This window comes from Magallana gigas, chromosome 8 (assembly GCF_963853765.1).
Source record: "Magallana gigas chromosome 8, xbMagGiga1.1, whole genome shotgun sequence".
NCBI lineage: Eukaryota > Metazoa > Mollusca > Bivalvia > Ostreida > Ostreidae > Magallana > Magallana gigas.
The window spans coordinates 23,038,067-23,057,998 of NC_088860.1; the positions used below are offsets into that span (position 1 = coordinate 23,038,067).

The 19,932-nt window shown below is 31.5% G+C and overlaps 2 protein-coding genes across 4 annotated transcripts in view; one reads left to right on the top strand and one right to left on the bottom strand.

The window, feature by feature from the left end:
- LOC105320912 (uncharacterized) overlaps positions 1 to 4,885 on the bottom strand; it is a 33,655-nt gene extending 28,770 nt beyond the window's left edge. The window contains exons 1-10 of the mRNA XM_066069815.1: positions 4,730 to 4,885; positions 4,167 to 4,329; positions 3,937 to 3,991; positions 3,242 to 3,349; positions 3,062 to 3,152; positions 2,768 to 2,899; positions 2,147 to 2,249; positions 1,921 to 1,958; positions 1,753 to 1,819; positions 1,515 to 1,645 (exon numbers count right to left, since the gene is read on the bottom strand). Coding sequence (XP_065925887.1) covers positions 1,516 to 1,645; positions 1,753 to 1,819; positions 1,921 to 1,958; positions 2,147 to 2,249; positions 2,768 to 2,899; positions 3,062 to 3,152; positions 3,242 to 3,349; positions 3,937 to 3,991; positions 4,167 to 4,249 — 807 coding nt within the window. The 5' untranslated portion in view covers positions 4,250 to 4,329; positions 4,730 to 4,885 and the 3' untranslated portion in view covers position 1,515. The remainder of the gene's footprint in view (positions 1 to 1,514; positions 1,646 to 1,752; positions 1,820 to 1,920; positions 1,959 to 2,146; positions 2,250 to 2,767; positions 2,900 to 3,061; positions 3,153 to 3,241; positions 3,350 to 3,936; positions 3,992 to 4,166; positions 4,330 to 4,729) is intronic.
- A 6,448-nt stretch (positions 4,886 to 11,333) lies between these two features.
- On the top strand, positions 11,334 to 16,159 carry LOC117690417 (neuronal acetylcholine receptor subunit alpha-3). Of its 3 annotated transcripts, XM_066067827.1 has the most exons (4): positions 11,334 to 11,465; positions 14,428 to 14,780; positions 15,026 to 15,361; positions 15,605 to 16,159. In XM_066067827.1, exons 2-4 carry the CDS (start codon positions 14,475 to 14,477, stop codon positions 15,953 to 15,955), a joined length of 993 nt encoding a protein of 330 aa, XP_065923899.1. In that variant the 5' UTR covers positions 11,334 to 11,465; positions 14,428 to 14,474; the 3' UTR covers positions 15,956 to 16,159. The 3 variants fall into 3 exon arrangements, with proteins under 3 accessions (XP_065923899.1, XP_065923900.1, XP_065923901.1); XM_066067828.1 differs by lacking the exon at positions 11,334 to 11,465 and having other exon boundaries at positions 14,373 to 14,780; positions 15,474 to 16,159; XM_066067829.1 differs by lacking the exon at positions 11,334 to 11,465 and having other exon boundaries at positions 14,373 to 14,780; positions 15,026 to 15,334; positions 15,474 to 16,159.
- The last annotated feature ends 3,773 nt before the right edge of the window (positions 16,160 to 19,932 follow it).

The window sequence follows — 19,932 nt, forward strand, 5'->3', positions numbered from 1 at the left end:
ATCAAATATTTTAAACTACCTTTTTCCCGAGATTTTTCTAGATAAATGCTTACTATGTGAAATTTATATTAAATTTTTGTCATTTATACATCATTAAACATAATATACATATAATCAATTTTTATGCTTTAGAATTATTGTAACGCTCGTTGTCAAGAATATGAATTATAAATGGAACAGCCATTAAACATGTTGATACCTGATGAAGTTTAACTTTATTTCAATATCTGGACCACTTTATATACTTTGTACTGTATACTTTTATATACTTTATATACTTTGGGTTTTACAACTACTAAAATTTCGTTTTGAAGAAATAGGATAAATTTTTAAAGAATTCTCTTTACACGACTTGTAAACATTTCAACTTCAACTTAAGTTGGAATAACACATTGGAAAGGTCACTCAAATTAACAGTAAATTATTTGATTATGAAAAATATAACGCTTATTTAACTGTACATTGCCAAATAAGCGAAAAATTTGCAGTCTGGGGATAAAGAATTATCTAAAAAAAAAATCGATTTAGTAAGTAACAACAAAAGCACCAGCGGCATTCGAACTCGGGATGTACTGATCAAAAGCCCACACTTTATTTACTCGGCTATGGAGTAAGTTTCATAGTGCTGTCGGTAAAATTCTTTTAATAAAACGAAATATCGTTTTGATCAGAGGTCAGTGATTTTGTGATGATGTGTTATTCCTCTTCAATTGATGTTTAAAACATTTTTCGTCTTATTTAGAGTCACAAAGTAAATCGAAATTTATATATTGATATTTGTTTTAATCTATACCAAAAATAAAGGCAAGACACTATTTGTAACCAAGCTAGAACATATGCAATATCCCTGGATTCACATTGTTGGCTTGTGGTAGAGTTTACCTTTGGCCCACGCACAAAGCTGACTATGACCAGTTAAAAGTTTCTAATGGTAACTTCTTGATGTGTCTGGGTTATTAATGACACTTGAGCCCTATCAAGTGGATTTGGAGGCGATTCTTTCGTTTAAGATACTCGTATCACGGATAATGGATTAGAGTGAGGGTTGAGTTGAGTTGGGTTTATAATTGAGTTGGGTTTGGTTGGGTTAATGTTACAGTTGGGTAAGAGTTAGGTTTAGGTTTTTTGTGTTGCTTACCTAACTTCTAAAATTCACCATTCCCATTTTTCGGGGAAGGCACGCAAGTACATGTACCTAAAAATGATTATTGGATTTCTTTTTTTCAGTTATCATAGCCCATTTAATCTAAAAAACAATCTAAGAAATCTGCTTCATGTATATACTTTATTATATAAATTAGTAAACACAATTTCCAATTTATACATTTAATTAGTATTTATATAAGCCCAAATTTATAACATTTATTTTTAACATTTAGAATAAAAAACATCATTAAAATTTTTAATATTTACTCAAACTTAAAGATAAACATTAAAGAAATTTGTGACAAAAGGCTTATGGAAAAGGCTTACATAGACATTGCCTGTTGCCTAATCCATTTATATACATAAACCTCAAGGGGTATAAACTCCTGGTCCCCCTTGGCCCAAATTCAATGATGTTGATCGTCTACTCTGTAGCTCGCAGTAGAGATACAGAAAACACATCATGATCATGAGTCCTATGGTGATGGCCACAGCAATACTGGAGAGTATAAAGAACCGTCATTTAATATACCATGCAAAATAATCAATTTTTGTAGAGAAAAAAATAAACATTTTCTGTACTGATTGGTCGATTCATATACTCACATGACTAAATTGATCTGTGTTTGGTTATGGACGAACATCAGGTTATCTCGCTGTTTTTCGTAGTCGGCTTCAAATAGATTACATGAAATTTTTAAAATAAAATGTAAAAATCATTTTACTTAAATGCAGTGCATCTTTATTAAAGGGCATTACAATTATGTTTCTTACCTTGTTCTTTTCGTTGTTTGTTCGTTTTGTCTACAATGCTAGAATTTATGTTTTATAAATTATGCAGAATTCGAATTAAAAATTCACAAATGACATAAAAGAAGGTAATGATTGAGAAAAAGAGAGAGTTGGGAGAAGATATAATTAAATATTATTATTTGAACTGTATATTAAAATATTTAAAAGTTCAGCTACGTGAACACAGATTTGTCTATCGCAATAGTACCGTTTGCAACTGCAAGGGTCTTTTCCATAGTATCCCCTTTCTTCGTTACATTTACATCTTAATCTGCATCCATACCGAGAGAAAGCTGTTGACGTAGTGGCCTCTGTAATAAAATTTTAATTTGAAAATTTTAATATTTACAAACAATTAAATCTTTATTGCATCTTACCAGCATTTAAATTAATAAGAAATATTTATATTGATTACATCTGAAGAAACAGATAACATTTTAATTGCAAAGCAGTTTCAATTCACATCTACTACTTGAAACTTTGTATTTCATAAAAGCACATGAGTATTTGAAAGACTTTTTCTGCAAGATTTGCAGGAAAAGGTTGTGAAAATGTTCTATGTATTCAAGAAATTTCAAAAATAATAATTATTAGGATATGTACAATAATAACACCATAAAACTCTTCAGTGAATTGTGACACTAGAAAGATAAAATAAGTATTTTTTCTTATATACGATATGTATTTTACAATAGTGTGTTAAAGTAATATTGCGCATTATATATATATATATATATATATATATATATATATATATATATATATATATATATATATATATATATATATATATATATATATATATATATATATATTCAGTGTCACGTACTCGGAGGACAGTTGGTCTTGATACAGGGGTATGGGAAGCTGGAATTGGTGGAATCCAGTAGATAAGAAGTTGCCGCACATGGGAGACAAACATCAGAGGTCATGTTATGTTGACAAGGTTGCACAAAGGTACCTTAAATATATTCTGATGTTTAACAAGAGTCCTCCTTTGGTTTTTTTTAGAGTGCAATTCATATTTCAAACGTTTAGACTTGAGAAAATGCTTGTGAAATTTGTATTTACATTTCAAAAAATAAGACTTGTTGGTATATGTATTTATAATTGGATTGGTTACCTGGTGAACATGATATAAACCTACAGCAAACTTCTTTGCTTGGACTTTTGTGCCTTACAAAGCCACTTGGACAATCTGCCCCAGAAAAACTCTGAAAACGGAAAACGAAATGATAAAATGAATAAAACGGTGTTTTTTTTAAAATACATAACTTAAAGTGACTATAGAGGAAGGTCTTACCAATAATATGGTCAGAATAATCGTCATCCTCTTTGTTTTGTAAGGCTTGAATACCTTACGTCTCACAAGTGAAGAATTCATTAGCAGGCAGGTCATGTCAAATATGATCTGTAACAAACAAAACCATGGGCCAGTTGTATACTTCAGTCAGAGGATTCATTCTATTAGACAGTCTATGATATGAATGAATAAGATTGTTTATTATCTTGTCTTTTAAGAACTTGAACAATCATTTAAATAGTATTATTTTTTAATGCTAGAAATGTCAATTGCGTCTTATAGACCAAATGTATTTTACTTTATATATCTTTATCACGAGACAGTATTGTATGTGTAACTATGATCGGCAGGTTTTTCTAACGATAAAAATACGAGTATCAATTTCTGTTTGCTCAACTTAACCCCATTTTCCCCCAATTGTTCTAGCCTTTATTTACAGGTCACATATCTCAGAACTTGGGATGCGCATTGTAAAGCGCAATATGATTTTGTTACATATTGAGTTAAATGTCTCTACATATTTCAATAATGAATTTCTTTTGTAAATTGGCTTTTGAAAAAAAAGAACCAGAAACACAAACAAAACACAACTTAACCCCCCCCCCCAAAAAAAAATAAAATAAAATAAAAACACCCTAAAAATAAACGAGGTTGGTTCCGTTTTTTTCCATACGATCAACATCTGGTGTACTTACCTTTCCACTGACCAAACAGAAGGGCCAGATTGCCAATCCATGGAAAGGAATTGACCTACATATTAAAAAGCAAACCTTAAGAGCAGCACAAAAATAAATTCGTAGGTGATTGAGTAGAAGAAACATAATATACGTCGTGCTTCTGTTGCACGCAAACGAGAGAGAGAGAGAGAGAGAAAGAGAGAGAGAGATTATTACAGAATATTTCTTAGATTACTGTTATAACTTACAAAGACTTGAACCAGAATGGAATTGTTAGGACTCCTCTTAATATCCATATCAACAGTCCTCCAGTAAAGATATTGTCGCTCATTTTTTTTCGTTCAGATCCCTGATATCGCCCGAGGTGTGTTCTTGGGATTTCCCTTATCTAATTATAGATTGTTGTTAAACCTAAATATAGATTGTTTTCATAATGCTCAAAAAAGGATATTTAAGAACAAATCAATTTCTATAATTATTATATAATTCAAATAACAGGTGCATAAGTCACAAAGTTATTGTTACAAATAATTATACAAAAATTCATAGGCACCAACATTTACGGAAGAACAAATAAGAATAAAATAAATTGAAAGCTCTGTTCTTACTATATGCAACATGAAAAAAACATTAACGAAAGGTTAGGCAAAAGTAAAAACTAAATTAATTTATTTTCTCTCAAAACTTTGATAAGGAGAAAACATCAGGTTATTTTTTATCAAATCCTAATGCATATAAAACGAATCGAAAAAATTATATTGTGCTTGAATTATCTAACTAAAGGCAAAGGCGCGTTAGATAATTTTCTTACCGTAATGTCAACTTGATATTTAGTTAAGCCTTGATACAACACTTGCCTGAAATCTTGCCTAACTATGACAAGAAGAACGATAGTCACATGATCATTTACAAAACATTTTATTGGTTCTTTTGACACCTCTTACAGTTCATTCCGATCATATGGTTTTCCCCGAACTTTCAGTTTCGTTATGCAAAACAAGGGGAATTTATTTGTTTTGTTGAATCCTTTTCTTTTTGAAACATAGAAAGCAAACAAATGTTGATTTTGAAATTTGTTGGTGTTATATATTTTTTAAAGAATTTAAATTACTAAGTGATGTTGATAAAAGCTGTTTAAAGCTGACATAAATTCATAAATGCATTTGATCGCCATATTAGTTTTGATCACTCCACTACTGCTACTGGGGTATATATACCGGTTGAGAAAGTTACGGTCGGTTGCGTTCCTGCAACCACTATTGAAATAAAACCACTATTGAAATAAATTATTTCAATAGTGGTGGTTGGGAATGTATTTCATTAGAAAAATCAATTTGCAACCACTATTGAAATAAAACCACTATTGAAATAAATTATTTCAATACTGGTTGGGAATATATTTCATTTGAAAAATCACTTTACAACCACTATTGAAATACAACCACTATTAAATTAAAATATTTAAATAGTGTTCCGGGATGTATTCCATTTTGAAAATCAATTTACAGACTCTGTTGAAGTACAACTACAATTAAAATTATTTTTTCAATCGTAGCTTAGAATGAATTTCTTCATTAATATTTCTTTGAAAATTTACATTTTCTTTCTTTAGATTTCTCTTTCTACAAACATATCATGTCCTATGATATTATTGTGAACATCTTGTATTTTTTCAGAACTATTATTTAAACCCCCTGTATATTGAATAATTATTTATTGATAAATATTATTATAAATATCACTATTAATATAAATTATTTCAATAGGGGTTGGGGGTGTACTTCACTACGACCACTATTGAAATAAATTATTTCAATAGTGGTTAAGAATGGATTTATTTTAACCACTATTGAAATAATTTATTTCAATAGTGGTTGAGGATACCTTTCATTTCAACCACTATTGAAATAAAGTATGATTCATTTCAGTTTTATGTCTATTATAATGTCTGTTTGTAACACTTTCCATTCTGCTAGGGGAATTTCATAAGAAAAGAAGTATGTCTTATGAGATGATGAATTCCTTTTTGATTATGATGTTCTTTAATTTATTCTATATGGTCATGTTTCCCATACCACATGTCATCTGGAACCGAAAGTGTTATACACAGTCGGAATAATAGGCATTAAAATAACATCCTACCACTATTGAAATATTTTATTTCAATAATGGTTGTAATGAACCGCATCCTTAACCACAATTGAAATAAATTATTCCAATAGTGGTTGTAATGAAATGCATACCTAACCACTATTGAAATAATTTTTTTCAATAGTGGTTATAATGAAACGCATACCATACCACTATTGAAATAATTTATTTCATTCAATATTGTTCTTAATGAAGTACATCCCCAACCATTATTGAAATTATTTATCTTAATAGTGATATTCTTTATTACATAAATCTATAATGATATATAAGCTACAAATTATTTTTTAAATATGCAGGGGTTTTGAATAGAAGTTCTGGCAATTTACAACGCTGTCTTCTAGTACAAATAATTTACAATTTCCATAAAACATAATATATCTATAGAAAGAAAAAGGTAAAGAAAAAATGTGTAAAGAATTCAATATGTTAATCTGCGATGATTGGTTATTTCTGCACAACAGTGAAAATCCTAAAATAAGTACATTTTTATCATAGTTTTGATTACTATTACCGTAAAATATGCAAGTCTTTAGTACCTTAATTGTGTATTTGAAATTATTTGTTGGATAAAAACAAATGTATATGCATGTTTATCTGCGAGAATTTACTTCTACACAGCAGTGAAAATTGAAACATAATTGTGTATTTGATATTATTTGTTAGATTTCTTGCATTTCAAAATAGTTTGCAAATATGATAAACAACTTCTTTCTTTCCAAATGTGTTACATAATATTGATTACATAGTTTTGATTATAAGTAATGCATTCCCATCTACGATTAAAAAAAAATAAATTTAAAAGTAGTTGAACTTTAATGATGTCTGTAAAGTAGTTTTTTATCATGAAATACATCCCCAACCTCTAATAAAATCATAACTTCAATAGAGGTTGTGTTTTAATAGTTGTTGCAAAGTGATTTTTCTAATGAAATACGTCCCCAACTACTATTGAAATAATTTATTTCAAAAGTGGTTTTATTTCAATAGTGGTTGCAACAAGGCATTCAGGTATCACAGACTTCCAAATGCATGAACTACAAATTGTAGTAAAATGTTTGTACTAAAAAATAAAGGAAACCACAATAAATAAAATACAAAATATATCTATTCTTGGAAAAAAAATTCCAAGGTATCCGTATTATTTTGGACAGATAGTGCTGCCTTACTTCGTATTCACATCAAACACGTGTGCATAATTAACGTCTGCATCTTTTTGAAAATCCTGGCGACACTATATCCAAAACAGTAGCTAAATGATAGTAAATCCAAGAAAGTAAAACCGTAACATCGTTTCCATCCGTTCCTACAAAAACGCTCCGTTTCTAAAATCCATGCAATTATAGACATTGTCATGGTTGTGTTCGGGTGTATGAAATACCTGAATGCGGTGAAGCATGAATAGTGCTCCCTTCCTTATATAGGGGGTGTGTAGCGATGAGAAGAACAATAAAAAGCGGTAGTCGGAGATAAAAGGAAAATAATGTGTATTTATGAATTCATGTCAGCTTTAGGTGAATTCTTTTTTGTCTGTGTCCTTAGGAGAGAGTTAAGATTTTATCTCCCATCTTGTGTCCATACTCTTTTTCTCGTTTCCCTTAATTATTCAGTAATAGATATACGAATTTCAATTCACAAGTAATTGCTTAATTCACGACATATTTCCTTAAAATAATATACTTGTCACAAAGCTACAATTATTAATAATGCACGCTTTATTGCAAATCAAAATATGAAATATTAAGATAAAAATATTTAGAAAAGAAAGATAACATATAATTACTCCTCTAAAATGATAAAAATATCACAAAATATAATAATGTAAATAGATGTAAATAGAAATGTTCATTTTGTACAAAATTAAAAACCATAATCTTGGAATTTGGAAGTTATTCATGGATACAGAATATCAGATAAAAGATAAATGTCACGATTATATCAAAGCTAAAAATTCCATATGAAAGAGTACTAGTATTTACATTAAATGTAAATACTAGTACTCTTTAATATGCAATACAAGAATTCATATCAGATATGTGACATTTTTACCATTTGAAAGTTTAAAATAACGTTTCAAGAAGCCTTTTTTTGTTTTTGGTTGCTTTTAAATCCAGCTGGTTTATCAATGTTTTATAATCCAATAAAGATCAAAATGAATTAATTATATATATTTTTTAATTTTTTGATTCAGACGTGCAGTGACTTTTCTATGATATATTAATGTTCACATATCCATCAGACTCGTACATTAAGCACATTACTTTTTTATATGTATTTTCCAGTTTTTCTCCAATTAAATCAGCGAGATCTGTCTTACAATTTAAAGATCTCCTGCTGCACAAACCATTTTGGTACCAAAATATGACTGCAGTTTAAACTGTCCTTGCTTTTTGTTTGCTTGTAATGGTCAATACCCAGACACCAGTGCAAGTTAAGAGTCTCATGTACAATCTTAATTCTCTTTAACTACGACAAGCGAATTAGTACGTCGGAGGACCAAACCCTTCCAATGATATTTGACGTGAGTTTTAGTCTAATCAGCCTCATAGGGGTGGATAAAGTGAACGAAAAACTGGAGACGTCCGGTTACCTGACAATACAGCTGACAGACGTCATTCTCACATGGGGTCCGGCCATTGATGATGGCATCTACGATATTTCGTTCTCGTGTTTGTTAAGCTTGATAACTTTTCTCATTTTTTCGATTAACGTAACACTTAATATTTACGTGACAAGTATATTATTTTAAGGAAATATTCTCTATCATCCCTGAAAATTTCAGGGAAATCAATTCAGCCATCTCGTAGAAATTCTGCCGACAAAAAAGGGGGAAAATAAGAAAGAAAGAAAGAAAAACACTACAATCACTATAATGTCTTCCGTTTGAAACGGAAGACCTTAATAAAAGACAAGTGTACCAAAAATGTAAGCTTTTAACTCCTTTATTAGCGGTGGAAGCATGAAGATATCAAACAAAATTTGCTTTATACGGGTTTCAGGTTTGCAATTTTAATCGGGTAACCAAAGGTTTAAAGGGTAATAGCTTTAATTTACTTTCAAGGTAAAAATTCATCTTTAAAAGTAGCTGGACAGAAACATATAATTTTAAAATGTTTTACCTTAGTTTCAACATCATTTAACCATAACCTCCCAGAATTAGGTGAATAATATGTAATTATAAAACATATAGCAATCAATCTTTTAAAAGAGCATCGATATAAAGGACAATAATGATAAAAGACAAGCAAAATCCAAAATCACACATTCACCAGATAAGGTAATTGCATAAATATACATTGCCTTTGTTAAAAGTAAGCAAATTCATTTGGTTTTAAAAAACCAAAACAACATACAGACCTATACCTATAACAGACCAAAAATAATCTCGAGTTTTGGGGTAATCAATTGACAATTACCAATCTGACACCTTAAAAATAGGTGATTTAACTGTCTTGGTGCAAAGAAAAATTAATCATAACGGATGCATATGGTATGTTGAATGTTAGTGTTATCTTATCAGAAGAATTATACTTAATTTGAACGCTGACTATCTTGCATGCTGTAGGAAATTGGGTCAACAGATGGTGAACACAAAATCAATGCATTCAATGATATTTTATTAACCTCCTGAAATTTTTTTCAATAAATACCTCAAAACAGTAATATAATACATGTACATTCATAAGTGTTTTGCATGTAAAAGCAGTGTTGAACTGAGAAGACGTAAAGATTTAAACGCCAAAATCTTTGTGAAAATAATGCATCTCTTCTATGAATTTCCTTTAACATATCTTCCTGGTATACTCTAATTTAGTGACTGTATAAAATGGTTTGTAATTACATTAGCAACATAATCATTGGTATATAATCGTATAAGTGTAGTACGTATCTTATTTCATAGAACACTAGAGTTGTTGAGCCTCTGAATATCCTCTTTTACGGATTTTGTCGACCTCGTCATCTTCAAAATAATTTTGTTTTATTCTATATTAAATAATCGAATGGCCAATAGATTTTTTTTATAAAATATTTTTTCCACGAGAACAATTCCAGCAAACCAAACATTCGTATGTCGTCTCTATGTTACTACACAAAGATAGGAAACTCTATCGAATATTTTATATTCCATTCATATTTTAAAATGAGTGTCTGCTTTCAAGATAAAAAGTGTTGACTTCGTATATGTTTTATTTCGCAGAGAAAAAAAATACGTGCTAAAATACTGAAGGTAATTTCTACTTTCATCCTTTCTTGCGTTATTATACACAATTCATTTCATGATAATCTAATTAATGATTTTCCTTGTTTGCGAGCAGTGAGGTTCACCTTTGACTCAAGCAAATGGCTAATTGTAACCAATTAGAAGGCCATTGTTTAATTCACTTCTTGATGTTTTTTCGTTACAAATGGCACTTGATTTGCAGGCAATATTAAGGTGGCTTGCGGGTTTACTGCTTGTGAGAAAATCTACCCCGCAAATTTGTTTTCGTGATCCACAGGTTTCAAAGTTTGAATTCTAAAATTTATAGGAGATTTTTCTGAGTGGTATTAATGTAATCGTGTTTCAAACTAAGTGTCGCTGATACAATCAAGCGATATATGGGTTGTAGTTTGAAAACTGATAGAGGAAATTCGGACTAGAATATCTATAAAAATTGGGGGCGAAAACTTAATGTTTTGTATCTATTTAATGTCACTACCATTCATAAACTGTATTTCATTTGTTATAGAATTAAGAATTTGTATTATTTTCAGAATTAAGAAAATTTCAATCATAGTGTAAAATTTTTATGGATTCAATGATTATGATGTAGTTCTACATGCAAATGTAAGTGGACATATATATTCTATGCATATCTGAATCATAGAATAGATGTCTTTTGATAAATATACATATAAACAATTAGCAATTTAGTTATCGTCGAAGAATGTTCATAATTATGAGTTTCAGTAGTTTTTAAGTGATTATGTTAATATATCAAAAAATATTGATGGGAAATAAATACATTTTTAGATAATCTAATGAGTAAAACACATGATAGAAGATTACATGAATAGAAAAATCTTTATAATTAATGTTGAAGTAAAATTGAAATTGACACGGTCAGAAAATGTGTGAAGTCTGCATGTCATCCTTAATGTAACATCACAAACAGGATTTATATGTGCAGTAGTGATTTTGCATATCTAACGCCATTGTTATTTACCATCATTAAAATTTTATCCGGTTGCGTGTGATGTACAGCTTATAATGTACTAGTGTAAGTACACATATATTTGCAGTGCATGTTTACATCTTAATAATGTTATATACGAAGTAAAGGCATGCTTAAAATGTTATTGTCAATTTTGGCAGGAGTTTGGGGGATCGTAAAATTCAGAAAGATTTAACTAAGGTATGATACATTTGCCTTCTATACATTCTATTCCTTCTTGTTGGTAGAATGAAATACAAAAATTAAACTAATATTAATTTTGAAAAATGTGTGGAATAAATATTTTATTTTTTCTAAACGTGAACAAATCCGTACTCCCTCATCCAACTTTGACTTTATAAAAAATAATTTTTTCTATATTGAAAACAGTGCTGAAAGTTTGTCTTGTAATTAATTGTAACAGTTTCATTAATAAATTTATAATCGTATTGTTAACAAAACAAACAGTATAAAGTGATTATATTTGTTAATGAAATCGGAATGATGATTTTTGTTTTGATTAACACATTATATATGTGATCACATTGCATACTAATTGTACTCCTTCCTATAAATCATACAGATAATCATTAAGCCAGGGATAAAATAACATTTGTTTGCAGGTAGGAGCATATACAGATATCTTTATTAGAACAGTTTGATGTTTCAAAGAAACATGTTTTAAGATGATCTGATCGTCTAATTCAGATAAAGAATCTCGAATTCTCGAATGAGTTTCTGGGCTTTCGTACTTATTGGCATATCTTAGATATGTTATAGTGGAATAACACATCATCACAAAATGGCTATCCTCAGATCGAAACGACATTATATTTTATTTGAAGAACTTTATATACGGCAACATGTAATTTACTCCATAGCCGAGTGGATAAAGTGTCGGGCTTGTAATCTGTGCATCCCGGGTTCGAATCCAGCAGGGGCTTTTTGTTGAAGATTACTGCATTACTGCAAATTTTTGCTTATTTGACATATGTGTAGTTTATATTATTTACAATCAAACAAGTTACTGTTAATTTAGTTACTTTTTCAGGTGTGTTATTCCACCTTAATTTCGATCTTCTGGCTTTCCTCGATTTTTCAATTTCGCTTTTTTAAGCGGAGAAAAACTGTTTCATGATTTAATTTATTTCATTTTCGAACATCGATAGCTAACAATTGTTGATTTTAAACCTTTTTAAAGATTAAATAATATTCAAATACGGTGCTATTTAAAGCAGTTATGTGAACAATATTTTTGGTTTGTTTCTCTAAGGAAGAGTTAAATCATATCTCCTACCTTTTGTCAATTTTCTTTTCCTTGTTTTCATTAATCATTCAGGTTATTTAATGTAATAAATAGATGTGTTTTTTAATCAAATAATTAATAAATCCACAACATAATTTCTTATAATGAAAAATATGATACGGTTGCTCCTTCAAGATTTTAGAAATAATAAACGTTATGATAGTTTTGGACAAAACTGAAACACATTGTTAAGAAACTTTAAAGAAAAGTTATTCTAACAGCCGATATCAGATACGTGACATTTTAAAAAATATTTGAAAGTTTAATACAACGCGTAAAGAAGCATTTTTCGTTATTGGTGGCTTTTAAACTCAACTGGTTTTTAAAATTTTAAAACCAAAATGAATAAAACAAAAACGTTAAATTTTGGCATTTTCGGAGTGATTAAGGTAATTATCCATACGTCACAAAACAACGTCTGACGTAATTCACGCATTATTACGTCTTATCCGTGCCCGATCTAATTGAGACCTTACGTTAAAAAGTGTATTTCAAAACAAAGAAATCAAGCTGACATAGAAATTGATTCAAAACAAATATATCAAAAATCCTGACAACTGCAATCAATTAGGCCTACCGGGGTATTCATCAGCGAAATAACATGACTGGGTTGTGTCGATTGCGTACTCGTTTTGAAAATATAACGTTAGACCGCTTACTTTTGTCCTGCATAAACATCAATCCGTTATAAGGTTGAATTTAATCCAATTCTTTGAACATAAATCCCCGAAAGTCTATAAACATCGAAAATGAAATCCTGACCGAGTTTATATTCCAGTGCGTAAGGGAGATAAATACACAAGGGGAATTAAATTGACCTATAACACGTTATCATCTTTATCCAATTCGCTTAGCAATGAGCATAGATTTATTTCCACAAAAAAAATGTTTTTAGATTTAAAATCATGCGCTGAAGAGAAGTTATTTCATTATAAGAACAGTCTTTAAAACCAGTAAAAAAGGTATGAATAGAGGTTTTGTCTTGAAGGCATATATCAGGTAGTTAGCATTATCCACGAATGTGACTGCAATTTCTAAATACCGATCTCGATCCGTAATACTTGACGATATTCAAAGAAACCATCTTTTGCGATTTAAATAATACAGATTAATCAACAGTTTGTTTAAATCATGTTTTCTATTTAACAATAACCAAAACATATTTTTTTAGAGTTATGAAATAATAAACCTATGCACAGTTTTATTTTTACGGATATTTTTTCAAAATATATATTTTAATGATTTTACCAAAAATATGCCAATTGTGATCCTGAAAAGGCCGGTCCCTTGGGTAATTTTATTTTCAATTGATTAAGGGCGTTGAGGTGTAAATAATATCAAAATTTTAGAGAATTCTGTACGTAAATAAATTTATAAGAGCTTAAATTCTCTTTGAAAATTTATTCATTTTAACTAATTTGTATGCAGATTTATCAATTTTTTGATAAATTAGCAAGTGTAACATGAAATTTTTGTTTTGAAATAATAATTCCTTTATTTTACATGGGATATAAGTCAAAAAATGATTTTGTGGAAGTCAAATTTCAGGCTTAGGTTTATATTCTTTATGTATGAGAAAAGCGCCATTTTCCGCAATCGGTTCTATTTTTAGCAACGGTCCTAGCTTTTATAATACCGATGGACCAGCCAACAGGTTAAAATTTGATAAGAACATATCCTCAGATACACGTTTGAAAAATATGAAAAAATTCTGTACGCATTTTATTTATCTAGTGGGGTATGGACCATTACCTTAAGTCGTGCAGTGACCTTTGTTTGATAGTTTAATACGCAGATTACTATTTAATTTGTAGATTCCATTTTTTACCTTCAAACTGAGTTTATGCCGTCTAACAGTTTCTAGATCCAAACCTTTTGCTGCATAAACTATTTAGTGTCAAACTATGGCTGCAGTTTCAACTGTCCTTGCTGTGTGTTTATTCGGAGGGGTCAATAGCCAGACACCGGTGCAAGTTAAGAGTCTTGTGGACAATCTTCTCTCTAACTACGACAAGAGAATTCGTCCGGTGGAAGACCAGACTCTCCCTGTGATTCTAGACGTGAGTTTTAGCCTAATCAGCATCATAGGGGTGGATGAGGTGAACGAAAAACTAGAGACGTCCGGTTATTTGACCATACAGTGGACAGACTCCCTTCTCAGATGGGATCCGGCCAGCAATAACGGTATTTCCACGATATTTCTGCCTCAGGTTTGTTGAGCTCAATAACTTTTTTTTTATTAAACATAACATTTTGTTATTTATAGATTAGTAGGCTTTATGTACCTTCGATGACACATATTGCATATTTAACAGTTTATCTGTAAACATTAACATTACAAATGATAAGGATCCGTTTTATTAGGAAAATATCAAATAATTTGTAAAATATACCAGTTAGCAATTACAGTTTTAAATTTTTTTGATCTTATCAAATGGAAAATAATTAATTTTAGAACGACATTTGGAAACCAGATATAGTGCTGGGCAATGGATTCAAGAAATTTGAAGAATTTGGGGGCAGTTTTTACAATGTTGAAGTTCAAAGTTTTGGTGACGTTTTCTGGAAACCTTTCCAAGTCTTTGAAACACAATGTAGTATCGATACCACATACTTCCCTTACGAAAATATAGTTTGTGAGATTGTCTTCGTGGTTTGGAGTTACACGGTGTTCGAAGTTGAGATTTTCAAATCCGCGAATGGAATTAACCTGAACGAATACACAGAAAGTGGCGTCTGGGAAATCACACGAACCGATGTTAAAGTAAGCAAAGAGTCCTTTGAATCCAAGGTAACATTTTCAATTCACATCAAGAGGAAGCCCTTTTATTATGTAATCAACATTATCATTCCAATTCTTTTTCTGGGAATGCTAATCATTTTCGTTTTTGCTATACCCGTAGATGACGGAGAAAAGATAACCTATGCAATGACCGTGTTCCTATCTTACACTGTCTTTCTGACCATTATCAACACTCTGCTTCCAGTAAGCTCGGAAACAACACCTGTTCTTAGCATATACCTTCTTATGCAGATGACGATGGGCTTTCTTGTTTTGTTCATCACAGCTTTACAAATACGCTTGCATCACCGAGACACGTCAGTTCCAATATCAAAACCCTTTCGGTTTATGGTTCGCCTCATGCATTACTTTCACTGCCGCAAATCTTGTAAAAAGAGTAAAACAATATCCCCCGCGGAAAATAAGGACAGTGAATACAGAGATGACTTTGATTCTATAGGGGAAACTTCCCAAGAGGAGGAAATCAGACCTGAATGGAAGGATGTAACGTACGCAATCGATTTCCTGGCATTTTGGAGTTTCTTTCTACTTTATCTGTCTCTGACCGTGTATCTGTTTGCAACAATCATCAGAGGAAGCTGAGGGGGGAAAGGTGACAAAAGAAATTTTAATACTAAAATAACTTTTGGAATTAATATTGTCTCCACTTTATATCAATGAACTCTTTTGATCATTTGTATTTTGTTTATTGATTGGGAGTGCTAATAGTAGATAAAAATATGGATTAACATATTATTTCTCAGTTGATATTGTAATCAATAGACAAATGAAACACATTATATTATGTATTTAAAGAAATGCTACAAATATTTTTCTTATTCGAAGGAAAATTGCAAGCTACAAACTTAACCATAGAGGTAAATTAAAGCAAATAAAAATCAAAAAATCCCAAAGAATTCTGGAAAATATTGAGTCCATACAAGAAGGCGCATCAAATGAAAGTGGCACCTGACGATTTTTTCAGCTATTTTCAGGATATGTGTTTGCGAACCGAAAAGGATGCATATGTCACCGTGCAGGACACCAAAGAAATGGACCCGATCAAGACCGCCTTTCCAAAGCTAGACAAGCAATATCCAATCATGGCAACATTATCGACGAGATGCTCAGTGCAGAAGTGTTGATCCTTGAACCAGTGTTGAATGTGTTATTTAACGAGGCCGAGTACAGATCGAGTACGCACGCTTTCGCGCAGCGTTTCATTTGTATTGTGACGTCATCTTTTTGTTTGGTTGACGCCATGGCGTGATAGTTTCAACTGGATATATTCAGCGAAATTTGTTGAAAATAGTTCGTTTGATGCGGAAAATTGATATTATATTGTGGAATAAACATAAATGTCTAAAAGTATAAGCTATATTTGGGCTCGGGTCGAAAACGTGAAGAGGGTTCAGCAAGCCTAGCCCTCTGTCACGTTTTCTGAACCCGCCTAAATATAGCTTAATTGATATATTTTAAGACAGTTACCATGTATTTTATATTAATAACCCTTAATATGTGATGTAATATATTTATTTATTACTTAAATATTTCTGAATGTTTTTATAATACTATAAAGATCACAATTTCCGCCTTTGTCAAATAAAAAATAGCCATTATCTGACAAATCTTGGAAATTGGGCATACAAAAAAAAACCAACTTTGATAAGACCCCTGGAACAAACCAGGAGATAAAAGGTTTTTTTTATTTGACCATTTGAGCATTTTAGCAATAACTTTAATATGTAGAACAGAAAAAGAAATCCCGAGGGCAGAAGTTTTCAAAATATGTAAAAAAGAAAAAAAAAATGTGCAAAATTGATACATTTCAATGAAAATCCCATAGGGTCTTATGTTCAAAATTAACAAACTTTGAGATGACCCCTTAAACAAACGGTGTGGTAAATGTTTTGGTAAATTTTTTTTATCTTAAAATAATAATCATATCAAGTGAAATTCTTGTAAAAACTTTCATTCAAAATTCTAGGACAGAACAAATTAGGCCCAGCTTCGTTAATTCAATATTTGATAGTGGTTATTATCCTTCAAATTGGAAATTGGGTATAATTGTGCAAATTTTCAAAAAAGATCACAAGATTCCAAAGAACTAAAGGGACATAACCCTACTAAGCTGCCTGTAGAAGCTCTTATCACGTATCCTTAACAACAGATTACAAAGATGATCAGAAGACAAAAGTGGTATAATATACACTTACTGGAATATTTCCAAAACATTAACATCAACACAACTTAGGTATGAGCCAGACGAGCTTTGCGGGCAGCTGGCCTTTAATGATAAAACATCATCGAAATCATGTGTAATCAAAATGTAACATATAAATATAATTCCCCATGAATGACCGCCTAGGAAAAACCATAGATAAAATATTTGAAAAAAAAAACTATAGAAACCTTTAAACGAATCTGATGCCCATCTTCCGTGCTTTTTCCAACATCGCTCGTTTACGTTGGAACGTGCTGCTGCTGTTGCACCTCCCGATTGCAAGGAATGAAGACCGAAATTGACATTTTCCATAATATTAATGGATTTAAGTTTTGCACTCTCTTGCTTGTGTGTAACTCTGTTTTGAATTTTTGTATATTAACTTTATACCCTCCTTAAATTTAAACACGGACTTAAACAAAAAATGATCAGAAAAAATGTCTATATTTCCTAGCGATATATAACGTTGCAACCTTTTTACTGGACAAGCCGAACACCTGCTGGAATTAGTATTTCACTTCCTTGTCTATATTGATCGGTTTTGCTTTTGTTGAAGAAAATTTTGACCTATCCATCTAAGAATGTAATATCCGAACAACGAAGTGAACTTAGTTCTTCGTAGTGTAAAAAACCTGCAAAGGAAAGTAGAATCATGCACAAATCACGCACTTCCGACAAACTGGAACTATCTGCATAAATATCACATAATAAGACGAGATCCTTAGTCGTGAAGATTTCTGTTTTGATAACTCTGGCTTTGTTGTAACGTTTGGAGGCTTCTACTGTATTTTTAATGAATGGGTGTTCTGTTGGATCTTCATATCCTAAAATGGAATGAACTCACTTGATAGCGTACACAGCACTGGAAATAACGTGAAAAGAAAATATGATATCCAACAAATGTGTCAGATATAGAGCGTCATGCATTGAATTGGCCGGAATAGCTGATTTTCCTTTGTTCTTAATGAATTCTGACCACCTATTGAATGATGACATATATTTTTTGCTTGTGCTTTCACAATATATTCACACACTTTCTCTGCTAGAGCTGCATTGTCCGATGATGATGTGTCGATGCCAGCTAAAAATAAACTGTCTTGTACTCTCTGTTTAATGTTTAGCTCTGGAAAAAAAATTAAAAAACTGAACAAGTGGCATTTAATATCTAAAATTCTAGGCGCGATGCTGCCATGTCGAACATTTTGTGGCCCCCAAATATGCCGTTTGCCCCTCTGCCTCTTTCGGTTATCAAAGAATTAAGTTTTTTTTACACTATTAAGGAAATAATCCCATTCTTCCCCTTTGCACAATAATGGCCAAAACGAAGCTGATTTCCACTGAGGAATAATAAGGGTACCCTTACCCTTTTATTGTTAGGTCACCTGAGTCACTCAGGTGACCTATTGCAATTGGTCTTCGTCCGTCGTCGTGCGTCGTGCGTTAACAATTTTACATTTTTAACTTCTTCTTGAAAACTACCAGGCCAATCGTTACCATTTTTGGTGTGAAGCATCTCTATGGTAAGAAGAATCTAAATTGTGAAATTTATGGCTCTACCACCCCTGGGGTGCCACGGGCGGGGCCAAATATGCAAAAAAAGCCAAATTTTCAAAAATCTTCTTCTCTACTCCCACGCATGTGAGAAAAAAATTGGTTGCATGGTTATGATGTCCATGAGGCCCTCTACCAGAATTGTGAAATTTATGGCCCCTGGGTCAGGGGTTCAGGCTCTAGGGTGGGGCCAATATGGCCATATAGTAAAAATGTATTAAATCTTAGAAAATCTTCTTCTCTACTACCATATATGTTTTTTTAAAACTAAATGCATGATTATGATGTCCATGAAGCCCTCTACCTAAATTGTGAAGTTCATGACCCCTGGGTCAGGGCATCAGGCTCTAGGGTGGGGCCAATATGGCCAAGTAGTAAAAATGTATTAAATCTTAGAAAATCTTCTTCTCTACTCCCACGCATGTGAGGAAAAAACTGGTTGCATGGTTATGATGTCCATGAGGCCGTCTACCAGAATTGTGAAATTTATGGCCCCTGGGTCAGGGGTTCAGGCTCTAGGGTGGGGCCAATATGGCCATATAGTAAAATTGTATTAAATCCTAGAAAATCTTCTTCTCTACTCCCATATATATTTGTTAAAAACTAAAGACATGATTATGATGTCCATGAGGCCCTCTATCAAAATTGTGAAATACATGACCCCTGGGTCAGGGGTTCAGGCTCTAGGGTGGGGCCAATATGGCCAAATAGTAAAAATGTATTAAATCTAAGAAAATCTTCTTCTCTACTCCCATATATCTTTGTTAAAAACTAAATGCATGGTTATGATGTCCATGAAGCCCTC